This window comes from Homarus americanus, unplaced genomic scaffold (assembly GCF_018991925.1).
Source record: "Homarus americanus isolate GMGI-L3 unplaced genomic scaffold, GMGI_Hamer_2.0 scaffold32929, whole genome shotgun sequence".
Classification (NCBI taxonomy): Eukaryota; Metazoa; Arthropoda; class Malacostraca; order Decapoda; family Nephropidae; genus Homarus; species Homarus americanus.
In genome coordinates, this window is record NW_024737097.1 from 4,173,011 (window position 1) to 4,184,949 (window position 11,939).

At 40.7% G+C, this 11,939-nt stretch overlaps 1 protein-coding gene across 1 annotated transcript; it reads left to right on the forward strand.

Annotated features, from left to right (window-relative positions):
* Nucleotides 1-130: 130 nt before the first annotated feature.
* Nucleotides 131-11,856, forward strand: LOC121873175 (DNA N6-methyl adenine demethylase-like). Its single transcript, XM_042376505.1, has 2 exons — nucleotides 131-256; nucleotides 3,820-11,856. The coding sequence occupies exon 2, from the start codon at nucleotides 4,202-4,204 to the stop codon at nucleotides 6,062-6,064; it is 1,863 nt and encodes a 620-aa protein (XP_042232439.1). The 5' UTR covers nucleotides 131-256; nucleotides 3,820-4,201; the 3' UTR covers nucleotides 6,065-11,856.
* Nucleotides 11,857-11,939: the final 83 nt, after the last annotated feature.

Genomic DNA, 11,939 nt, shown 5'->3' on the forward strand with positions numbered 1-11,939 from the left:
AATATCACAATTAATATAGTTATAAAGACCATTGAACTGAATTATGTCATCAAAATTCTGTATATAAGAGGTTGTTTACAAAATAATGTTTAGTGACGTCACGAGGATGAATGACGAGGACCGAGGCCATTTTCGACCATTCAGTGAGGTGTTTGACTACGGTGAAAACACAACTACATATCTTCCCGCTCCTGCTGCTTACATTCGTGCAAATAACTATATATATAACACAGTGGAAAAGGAAGTGTTTTTAAAGGTAATTATTAGAATATTTGAGGCAGGGATCATGGTAATAACCTTTCGTGGAGGAAAGTAGGGAGTGAAAATAGTGGTTGTAGGCAAGTTGGGGCGTTTTAAAGGCAATATGGTCGAAGAGCTGTGTGATTCATGGTGTGGCCTTGGATGATTTATGGAGTGCTAGTGTACAACACGTGTCTCCTCATGGACGTGATGTGGTACTAAAAGGAATTGCAGTGGGTACAGATGAGGCTTGGGTGAGTAGAAGAGAGGTAGGCAGCAGCTCTCACTCTTCACTCCCAAGATGATGTCTTATGGCGCTGCAAGATGGTCTTTCCTCTCACTCCCGTCTCCCTAACTCCTCATTCACTACATTGGTCTCTGTATATTTGTGGTTATATAAGTGGGTGTATTTTCCGGGTAATAACTGTGTGAGTGAGTATGTATATGTTATGTGCTGTATGTGATTACGTATCCCTGTATTGTGTATTGATACTGTATTTAATGTGTGTTTTCATAGGAATTAGAACGTATTAGAGGGTTTTGGTTATTACAGCATGGGGAGGGGATAATCTTGTTATTAAATCACACCTTTAAGAATTATTTGATAAGAAATAATTGAGCAGAAATATATACAGTTCAGTGTGTCTACATAAGGTTTAATGTGTACACAACAATCCAGGAACAGGGTTAGAAAAACATGACTTTGGTTTAATAAGCAGTAACCAGACACTTGATGGCCTTAACCAACATTACCGTACACCATTGTCTGATTTTGGCATGAAGTGGGTATTTAATTCCTGGTATATAAAATTAGTCCATTATTATTATTATTTTTTAGATTTTTAACGGCACTGAAGGTTGAATACAATTACTGGTTGTTAAGTAAATTAAAAGTTGTTTTTCTATGTGTTTGTGCATTAAATGTTTCCATGGAGATTAGAAACCGTCACTTATTGCACGTGATAATTAAATACCTTAATGCTAACCTAACACACTTATCTTACTCTTAATTCAGTATCAGGGTGTTTAAGTCATCAGGTGATATAAGAGGGGGTCCCTAGTCATCATGTGATCCAAATTCCCGACCCACTCCCCCAGAGAAGCCATTATGAATGATGTGAAAGAATCATCAATAATTGCAAAGGGTGAAATAAACATCTGATGGCTTTATTGGGTATCCTTGGCCAAATTGCTTAACTGTTTACTATTGTTGTATACCTGTACTATCTATCTACACTGTATACCAGCAATGTCAATACACATACTGAACTATAAACCTGTATGATAATTTTACTGGATAAATATTGTTATAGTATGACATAGACAAAATTGTTCTTCCACCTAACAATGTCCTATATCCGATCTAGGAAATCGAGAATACAGTATTAAGTAACTTGTTCCATTAACCTAACCTACAAAACTGTACAGGTATTTCCTTAGCAGTTATATTATGTATTTATATTATGTATTCCAAATTGGTGTTACCTACAGAAATATTTCTTTCCTTAGCAAAACATTTAAATGTGCTATATATCCTTTGCTGTGGGGTCTTTCTTGATTAGCTAGCTATTGCATTTAGATCACATGAACATTAGCCCTCCTGCTTATTTCATCTAAAGATTAATCAATTTAATCTAACACAAAATAATCTAATCTATCTTAACCCCTCCTCACCCTCCAGGCAGCATTAGGGTGTTTAATAAGGAGAAATAAAATTAATCATTTTTATGTAGAATATTTACCCGATATTATACAGGTACAGTAGTATGTACCTCTCTGATGGCAAGCTTAGAACAGGAAACAAACTGAATTCAGGAATTTTCATATTTTTGGGAAATGATTGGCCTAGAATATATATTAAGTGTTAAAGAAAATATGGAAACATATGTAGAGGGTTAGAGTATGTGGTCCCAAAATGATATACAAGTGTTTTGTTGGTAAAAGCACATTTATAAAGAGTTAAAGAAAACTAAGTTAGTATGAAAGGTGTACGGTATGTATAAAAAACTATTGATTTAGGTATTTAGATGTAACTTGCTACTTACGACTGTTTATCTGTCTTCTGTCACATCTTGTAGGCTCCCCACACCCACAGAGGGAAGGACATTTGACAATAGAAGCCAAGCTTACCTCCTCACTTATACAATAAGAAGGGCTGAACACTGGCATAACTTCCATTTGTTTCTCTTGCACTCCCAGCCCCACTAACCAACTGACATGGTGACATTCCCAGATGCTTTTGTCAACACCTCAGCATCTGTCAATGATACAAACAAATTATAACCAGGGTTTTCATTGAAATAAAAGATAACAAGATTAAAACAAATTGTATCTTCAAAATGTAAATCTGTGAATGTGTGGCCTTCTCACATCCCAGTTTCTTCACATACAAATTTTACAAGTTGAAACTATACTCAGGTTAAAATGACCAGAGTGCAACTTTAAGAAAATTACATTCCCAGTCTAGGCACATTACAGGCCCCAGTGTTGAAATCTCCAGGTCACTAATGTGTGACTAGTACTAAATTAGATACAGTACTGTATATCTTTCCCTGCCATCAACCATGACCTTCAATAGGGCAGAGGAGTCTTGCCACAGTATCCACCACCTGAAACACTGCGCAGTCATGTGTCAACTACTCATGTGTCAACGCAGTAAGCCAGGGTCACATGGTATCAGTTAACATCTCACTTAAGCATTCCCAAGGGAAGGGAGGTGGGAAGGAATATGTAGTCGGCCAATCTGTGTTTCGCTACAAGCTGGAATATCATAATCACTAACACATGTTCAGTCTAGTTGACTTCAGTTACCCCAAAACCAACTAGAAAAGAAACAAAGAACTTCACATGGCAGCTCAGCTTGTACTCCTTGTAGGTGATTATGTTACCCGACCATTGTATGGAAATATCCTCACTGTACATTCTTTTTTCTGACCTCACAACTTTGGTCAGGCCTCAGTAAGGCATCTGATAGTGGAAGTTTATGCTTCAGGTCCAGCCTTGTCCATCCTGGTTAATATGGGGAGTCCTACCATGCACACCAGTGATACAGTCAATTTGCTAGAGTTTAATTTCTGTATTTATTGTACAACATGTTGTATAAGCTCTGATTTTAGGTTTGGTGTTAGAACAAAACTCACTGTTGCCAAGAGTGAACTAGATGAGCAACATGGGTCATCTGTAAACTAGACTCCTCCAGTTAGCTACAGTCCATATCCATGAAAGGAATACACTTAGGCCTAGAATTTGGACCCTGCTTTATTAAAAAAAATTATTTGTCTAAACTAAAAATGGGTTTTAAAAACAATGGCCCAAAGAAATTTGACCATCCTACCTATCCTGTGTCCTTATGTGGGCAGATCCCTAATGCATCACCATGAAATTCTCCAGATAATTTGGATGTATTTATTACCTTGTATGAGTATTTAGTCCTATTATATATATATATATATATATATATATATATATATATATATATATATATATATATATATATATATATATATATATATATATATATATATATATATATATATGATACACTGCACTTGTCCAACTGGACTTTTTTTCCTTCTTCAGAGAGTTGTGAGGTGGAGGAACATAGCCAGCAGAGGTCCTGGAGGATGGCGGGAGGAACATCGTTGTGTCTACTTGTGTCACCACGACATGGCTGATTGCCTCCAAACTGTACTTTTGGTTTAATTATTGTTTGTAACAAGCTCAGTGTGATAGTGATACCATTGTGAGTTATCTTCTTGTTCTGTGACATCCTAAGAATAAAAACAAAAACTCGGTGAGTGGAGTTAAGAACCCACTGTAGCGCAGGTGTTTATAAAGAGTGGGGACTGTGGCCGAGTACGAGTGTGGAGATGCTGTGGTGAGGGTGGCGGGTGAGAGCAGCAGGCATGAGGTCGGGCGCACCCTGACCCGTGCCCCCCAAGCCGTGCCCCCAGAGCCAACCATGGGCCAGGGGGCCAGCTACCACCACCACCAGCACCATCCACACCAACAGCAGGCATCACACTGGGCCATGGATTCCACGCCAGACCCCACACACAGTCCCCACCAGGTGCGGCAGCGGGTGCAGCACCAGCAGCAGCAGCGAGAAATGAAAGAACTGCAGCTGGATAGGGAACATCATGAGAGACAGTTGCAGCAGCAGCAGGAGGTAGCTGGCCTCAGTACTGGTTGTTGTGGCTCTGGCACCTCATGTAGTTGTGGAGGCGGTCTGTCGTCCACAGCTGCAATTTATGGTACTACATCTGCTCCTGACCCTGCTCCTCATGCGGTCGTTGTGACGCCCCCTCGCAGCCTTCCCCACCACCACCACCACCACCATCATCACCAGCAGCAGCAGCCAGAGTCACCCATTGCCACCAATGCCACTGGTTTGGGCAGTAGCAGCAGGTGTAGTGGGTCAGGTGGAACTTGTAGCAGCAGCAGTAATGGGTGTGGTCACTGGTGTTCTTCGTGCAGGGTTCGTGTCCAATTAGAAGTGGAATGTGTTGGGGGGATGGAGGCACGGCCCTCACCCCCGAGGGGTGGTCGCCTTCGTACCTTGGCCTTCCCAAAGAGGCACCGACACAAGACTAAGACTCCCACCAGAGACATCCCACCACAACCCAAGAAGAAGAAAACACCCTGGACTTTCAGATTAAACTGTAGGTTACGGCCTTCAAAATCTGAGCCAGAGCCTGATGCTAGCTCTAGTGTAGGCTGTGGGGCGTGCATGTGTCCAAGCCTGCGGCGGCCAGAGCCAGACCTGCACACCCATCACCATCATCACCACACTGTTGCTGGACTTCCCTCTGCACAAGATGTACCCACAGTATCAAGTGTAGGGGCAGGCATGGCAGCCAGCCCTGGTGGTGCAGTGGCTCTAAGGGCTCCTGTCATTGACCTCTCGAGGTTTAACCCAGAAGCTTATCCAATTGAGGACTGGGAGGAGCGTGCACGACAAGAGAGGGCACGGGAGATGGCAGAGGGTGTAGAGCCGCCTCCAGGATTTACCAGTGCACCAGGATCACTTGGACTCCCTCCAGCACACCACAGCCTCACACCTGCACATCATGCTCTCACACATCTGCAGTTACAGCATCAGCACCAGCTGCAGCTTCAGCAGGCAGGTGCAGTAACAACTTTGCCCTTACCTTACAACTCAATGCTGGACCTTCAGTTACTTCTGGAGCGGTCTCTTCGCTTGGGTCTGGCAGGTCCCCGCTCTGTTGCAGCCTCGCTCACGGAGGAGACACTGTTGCAGCAAGTTGGTCGACTTGCTGGGGAGGGCTCATTATTGCAGCGTACAGTACACACACAAGTGGACTACATTCATTGTCTTGTACCTGATCTTCTCAGTATAACTAATTGTGTGTTCTACTGGGGTAAAATGGACCGGTACGAGGCCGAGCGCCTCCTTGACAACCGTCCGGAAGGAACCTTCCTGCTCCGGGACTCTGCACAAGAAGAATACCTCTTTTCTGTATCCTTCAGAAGATATGGCCGTTCCCTTCATGCTCGCATTGAACAGTGGAACCATAAGTTTAGCTTTGATTCACATGATCCCGGTGTGTTTGCATCTGACACTGTGTGTGGCTTGATAGAGCATTACAAGGATCCATCATGTTGTATGTTTTTTGAACCAATGCTGACCAACCCACTTGCCCGTACGTTCCCATTCCCACTGCAGCACCTGTGTCGTGCTGTCATATGCTCCACCACCACCTACGATGGTATCAATAATCTGCGCCTCCCCAAGCCACTCAACAACTACCTCAAAGAGTACCACTACAAGCAGCGAGTCAGAGTACGCCGTCTCGACCATTAGCAGCGGTGACTCGCTCACTACCTTGAGAGGTGTAGCACATGAAGCAGGTCAGTTAGTGGTGCCACCTATACAGTACTACCTTTTACAGCAGATGAAGGGGACACATACCACAGAGGCATCAGAGTCACAACAGCCATGTCTTTACCAGTGTAAGATACAGACAGTGCCAGTGGGGTTACTAGCGTGTGACTCCTGGGGCAGCCATTGAGGCTTAAGAGGGGGATTACCTTCCAGGGAGGTGAGGTTAGTGCCCTGTATCAAGAAAGATTTCCTTGTGTAGATCATTGCCCTACTCCATTGGGTATTCATCTTAGTCCCTCATGTTATGTCAGGTTGCCTTCTTCCCAGCTATAATGGTGCTGCAGGACATCCCCCTCCCTCCTCTCACCCCCACCTTCCTTACACACATCCAGTGTTTCCAGAACAGAATTATAAGTGAATATGTGTGTTTATACTCAGCTGCCTCTGGATCCAGCTACTGGAATGCCTAGATACGCTTAATACTTTGTACTCAACTTACACACGCAGTCCTTCCCTTCCTGTCAAGAGATATAGATGTATGCATGTTGGGGGATGTGTGTGAGAGAGATTGGGCATGTTGTAACCTTGATAATCAAAGGCTCAGATTGAATGATCCGTATGCCATGGTTTAACAACAGTTTCTCTCTTATCCTATTATCCCTGCCATTGTTATCTGTGAATTACCATATACCTGTTCTGTAGTTGTTAGGGAGAGAGAGAGAGAGAGAGCTGGGGTTCCCTCAAGGTCGCTACACTGGTTACTATTTTGTTTAGAGACGAAAATAAATGGATTATTTGATAGGTGCTCCTGAAAGCACAGTCCTTTTCCACTGCGACATTTTGCCTGTTCAAAAATGAAATACAGTATGTTCTTTTATTTTTTTGACAATGCCCAACTCATGTTAAGTTCCACGAAAATCACAAAAAAAATGTATGCACAGACACACACATCAAAAGCAGCCAGTGGTTAGATATAAGATTGTAAATTTCCAGTGAGAGTACGAAAAACAGATCCTTTAATTGTAAGAAGCAATTGTTAAGTTATCTGTACCACTCGAGAAGATTGGTAGAGTTTGTTTTGTTTTGACGTGCAGACCTAGATGGGGCCTGGCATGTAGGGTTGAAGTACAAGTTGAGGTGATGTGGATGTTACCTCATATACTACCTGTTGCTTCCTGGCAGTGTTCTGTTTTTTATATGTTAGTCAGGAGTGTAAGGGAGATGGCACTGTATAGGTCTGGAGTGTTATCATTGTTGTGTGAGTGGTGTGGATACATGTGGTGGGGTGGATGTTTTCTGAGTGGTGTACCTGTGTGTGAATGTTTACTTCATTTGTGTGTGACTTTACAATTGGTATTTTATCAGTAAATTATTATATAGATTTCTTTTTTGCATTTGTCATATACAGTATATACAGTATATTCAGGAGCAAGTATGAATGTTAAAGAGTGGTGGTTAGAACAATAGGGTGCAATATAATGGCTCCTGGTGTTCACATATATATTGTTGGGAAGTTTCTTTTATTTTTTGAACAAAATGTTAAGGTTAATCTTGCAACAAACAAAAAGGAATGTTTAAACCCACGTGTTTATTTTTTCCTCCGTATTATAAATCTTGGTTAGGATTTTTGTTGTTGGAGCTTATTGTATTTAATAGCTAAAATATACAATAACATAGGATGCATTTTAAGGACTAGTTATAGATTCTGAAATGGTTTTAGATTCTGCACCCTTGGAGTTGGTACTGGTGCAGGTATCATCTGTGTTCTCAATTGTGTTTATTGTAATACTATGGTCACATTGCAACTGGAGATTATATTTAAAAAGTATTAGCTTACTTGTTGAAGGTTGTTAGTGCCAGCTGAAGAGAAAGGAATGCGAGTAACTTTAGGGTAACTTTATTGTCGTGATTCACAAGGCTGATGTGTGTCTCAGACGGGCAACATGAGCGGACCGTGTCACCAAGACTTACGGGATGGTAAGTCTCTATGGATGAATGTTCGGTGTGTTGTTGCATCATGTTACACTATATCACGTGTTGTGCATATTTAAAAACGTGGTGGATCTGTAACTTGTTTCAATAGACTGTGTGGAGGTGGAGTGTTGTTAATCTTAGTATCTTTTGTGTATTACTGGTCACAGTTAATATAGAAACAGGGTAATAGGGAAGTGTGTTTTCATGATCAAATTGTGCAGCAGCCAACCACCCACCCACCCAATGTCAGGAGGAGTGGCCATCACGGTGGTCCTAGCACAGGGGCTGCCTTCTTTGCTCACCTTCCAGTGAAATGTGTACAGTACTGTATTAGTTTATGTGTACAGCATCACCATCAAGTAAGTGATGTTAGTAATTTATCAGCATGCAGTCTGTCAGTTATGTAAGTGGACAGCATCAGTAATATGTAAATTATTTATGAATATATGAGTATGGATCGTCATGGTCTGGTTGATGAGTGTAATAGCCTCTGATAAATGTATTAGTTTGAGTTTCTTAACAGCATCATCCTGGAGATGATTGTAGCTCAATGGTATACTGTACTGTACAGCTAACATGCTGTAAGTTGTGTACTGTACACTTATTTTCATAACTTTGGAGAGGTGAGCTGGAAGTTATCAACATCAATTAGACCTTATTAAAGGTCACTCGTTGCAAGTTTTGCTTGTTACTGGATGTGCTGGCCACGTATCCCTGGGTGGTGGTTCTGTATACAGGGTGTCTCAAAAATGTATACACACACTACTTTACAGGTTTTCATGGAAAACTCTTAGGCACTGTGTATACATTTTTCTGAGACACCCTGTATAATTGTCTGCTGAGTTGAGTTGCCAATGATACAGTATATTAAATGTTTCTTCAACCAGGAAAAGTATTATTTTTCTCATATATGTTACGTATATATTTTTGTATTTCATTTCCTGTGCCATTGAACCCTGTGACTTAATTACACTGTCTGTCATCACTCCAAAGCGTATCTGGGAAAAAAATAAAAAAGACATCACTTACCATTGTTATTATTACAGAGAGTGTCTTTTGAATGTTATAATACTACTCCTGCTGCAAGTTCATGTGATGGAATGCCTTCGTTGCCGTTACCAGTGATTAGGCTATGGTCTTCTTTAACAGGTTTTTACATGTTGTGGCCTCTTTGTCACTGCCTGCCCCCTCCTCACTTATCTCTCCATGTTTCCCTCTTCTTTATCTCCTTACCGTGGTTTTTCGCTCATTATTCTTCCGATTCCTCGTCCAGTCTTTATTCTGTTGCTCCTATTCTAAACCATTCTTGTGCTTGCTTTCCTCTCATTCTTCTCTATCTGTCTCTTCCTGTAATCATTTTCCTTCCTGTCATTATTTTCATTCATCTGTCTGTCTTCACTTAATCATTCTCCTTCCTCTGTCATTCTTTTCCCTTCATTCTTTTGGCCTCATAGGTAACTGCTAATTCTGTTGTGTTTAATGGGGGTTCTTAAAATCCTTTGTAGGCATTAGATTGATTGTTGCAGGTCAGTTCTACACTTCGTTTCTGCGAGTTAATTTGGTCCAGGGTGTTGACGATATCTCTTGTCGTTGATGGTAATGGAATATTGGCCAGGGTTTTAAGTTATTTTTGCCATTGATGATGATGGTATTGGCCAAGGTGTTAAGGTAGCTTTTGCCATTGATAATAACAATATTGGCCTGGGTGTTAAGTTACCAACTGCCTCTAATGATAATATAATAATGAGTCGGTATCATGGCCCAGTTTACATTGGTATTCCACTACAGAAAATGTCAGTATTATATCTATTTAGAAATTTGATCATCTGACAGGATCACTGAATGACCTTTGTTTCTTGCTGATAATGACTTGGACGTCATGTATATTTTTAAGAATGGTCTTAAGATTGCTTCTCCTCTCCGTTTCTTTCCTCTGACTCGGTACAGTACAGGATGTGAAAGGCTTGTACTGCACCACAATGACAAATTCTCGGGATGAATCACCCATGACAAGTACCGGTATAGAGAACAAGAATCAGTGACATTATTAGACCGTAGTGTATCTATTTCTCTTTATCTCCAGTGATTAATTAGTGTTACCTCAGAGATGTTGTTTAGTATTTGATATTCAGGAAAGACTTTTATTTTTTCTTTGTGTGTGTCTGTATGTCTGTCTCTGGTCAGTAAATTCTGTCGGAAGTTGTTAGTATTTTGTTTTGTGGTGCTCGTGTTTAACTCATTTGCTGTTGAGATCATATGAGGTTATACAGTATGCAAGGTGTCTCATAGGTTGCACTCCATGGGAAAATTAATGTGTGTTGGTAGATCAAGTTCCTTTTGCATCTGGTTTTCCGTTCATGAGCATTAAAACTCTACCGCCATATTCATCGAGTTAGGATTCCCTCACCCGAAGGAGGAAAAAGGAAATGACTAAATTTTCTCTATGATATGCGAGCTATGTGCGAGACAATACGGTAGAGTAATCCTTGCCCACCGCAACTTGTAACCCATAAGTTGACACCTCTTAGCATTCTGCAGTTATGACTTTTGCTCTGCATTTTCTAAACCCTCAAAAATATGGTTTCACTTCAATAGTTTATCCAAGAATCCCAACTAAAATTTATGGGAAATATAATAAGGTACATTTTGACAGCAGTATGGGTGTAAGGTCTGAAGTTTAAATGATTTGCTTGTAAAATTTAAAGCGTTTTAAGTTTTAAATAAGTTCAGACAATATTACGTTTGATGAATTCAAATGTTGTAATTGTTCCCATTAAGATTATACATGGGACATTTTTCCCTCTTGTTACTTATCACGTGTCTTTAAATTAGTTTATTGAGTTTGTATTACGCAGAAGACGTCAACTAGTGGATACGTGTTGGCTGTGTACCTTCCTCATCAGCTCTGCTTTTCCTTGTTTTGTGTTTATACAAATAGCATAAAGGTAGTGGAATTTACCCAGAAGAGTTATTGTGTAAAGGTACAGTACAGTACAGCAAGCATGTAGTAAAGGCCTAATATTGTACTATTACTTTAAAGCTATGTCTGAGAGTGTCTATGGGAGGACCAGAAACAGTGTGGTTAAGATTGTGAGTGTTTCATCTCAATATTGTACAAACAGATGGTAGCTACTGACAGTTCTACTTGTCTGTTGTAATTTGTGGACTATGGGACAATTATATTTATCTTTGATGTTTATGTTCACGTGTTTATAATGAACGATGTGAATATCTTCTTTATTGTTCATAATGAGCAAAAAACTGATGTTCCTTAGGTTGCTTACATAATGATATCAGTGTGTATGTGTGTGACTTTAGAATGGCAGTGTGTGTGTGTAGGGGAAGGGATGGGGGGGGGGGAGTAGAACATGTGGATGGATTGGTATCCCTGTAAATATTTTGAACAAAGCATACATGGAACTTTAAACATTTGTATTGTCTTCATGCTTCGAGTGATCCAAGTTGGAGCTGTAGGTTCTATTACATGCTTAGGGAGAACGGCCCTATGTCGTAGAAGTATTTATGTGCCACCTTTAAAAGAACTTCTGGAAGCTCTTCCGATGAATTATTTGTTGGCCGGCCGGTGCCGCATGTTGGACACCGCCACCATGTCCGATGTACATATGACAGTTACTCTGAAGTTGTAATTCTTTGCCAAAATGTGCTATCTTAGTTGGTTAAACTAAGGTGTACAGAGGAATGGATAAGGTGTTCTCCTTATTTTCTAATGTGTATAAACCCGTGTATGTTCTCTTGGCCTCCTTTGGAAGGCCTTCAATAAAATATCTTTGGTATTATTTCTGTTTATGTTTCCTTGTGATAGGTTTTCTTGAATTGCTACACAAACACTTCCGTTGAACAGACACAGTTAACTATGAAT

Excerpts from the sequence above, each read along its gene's own strand:
- LOC121873175 (XM_042376505.1), top strand. The coding sequence starts at position 4,202 with ATGGGCCAGGGGGCCAGCTACCACCACCACCAGCACCATCCACACCAA.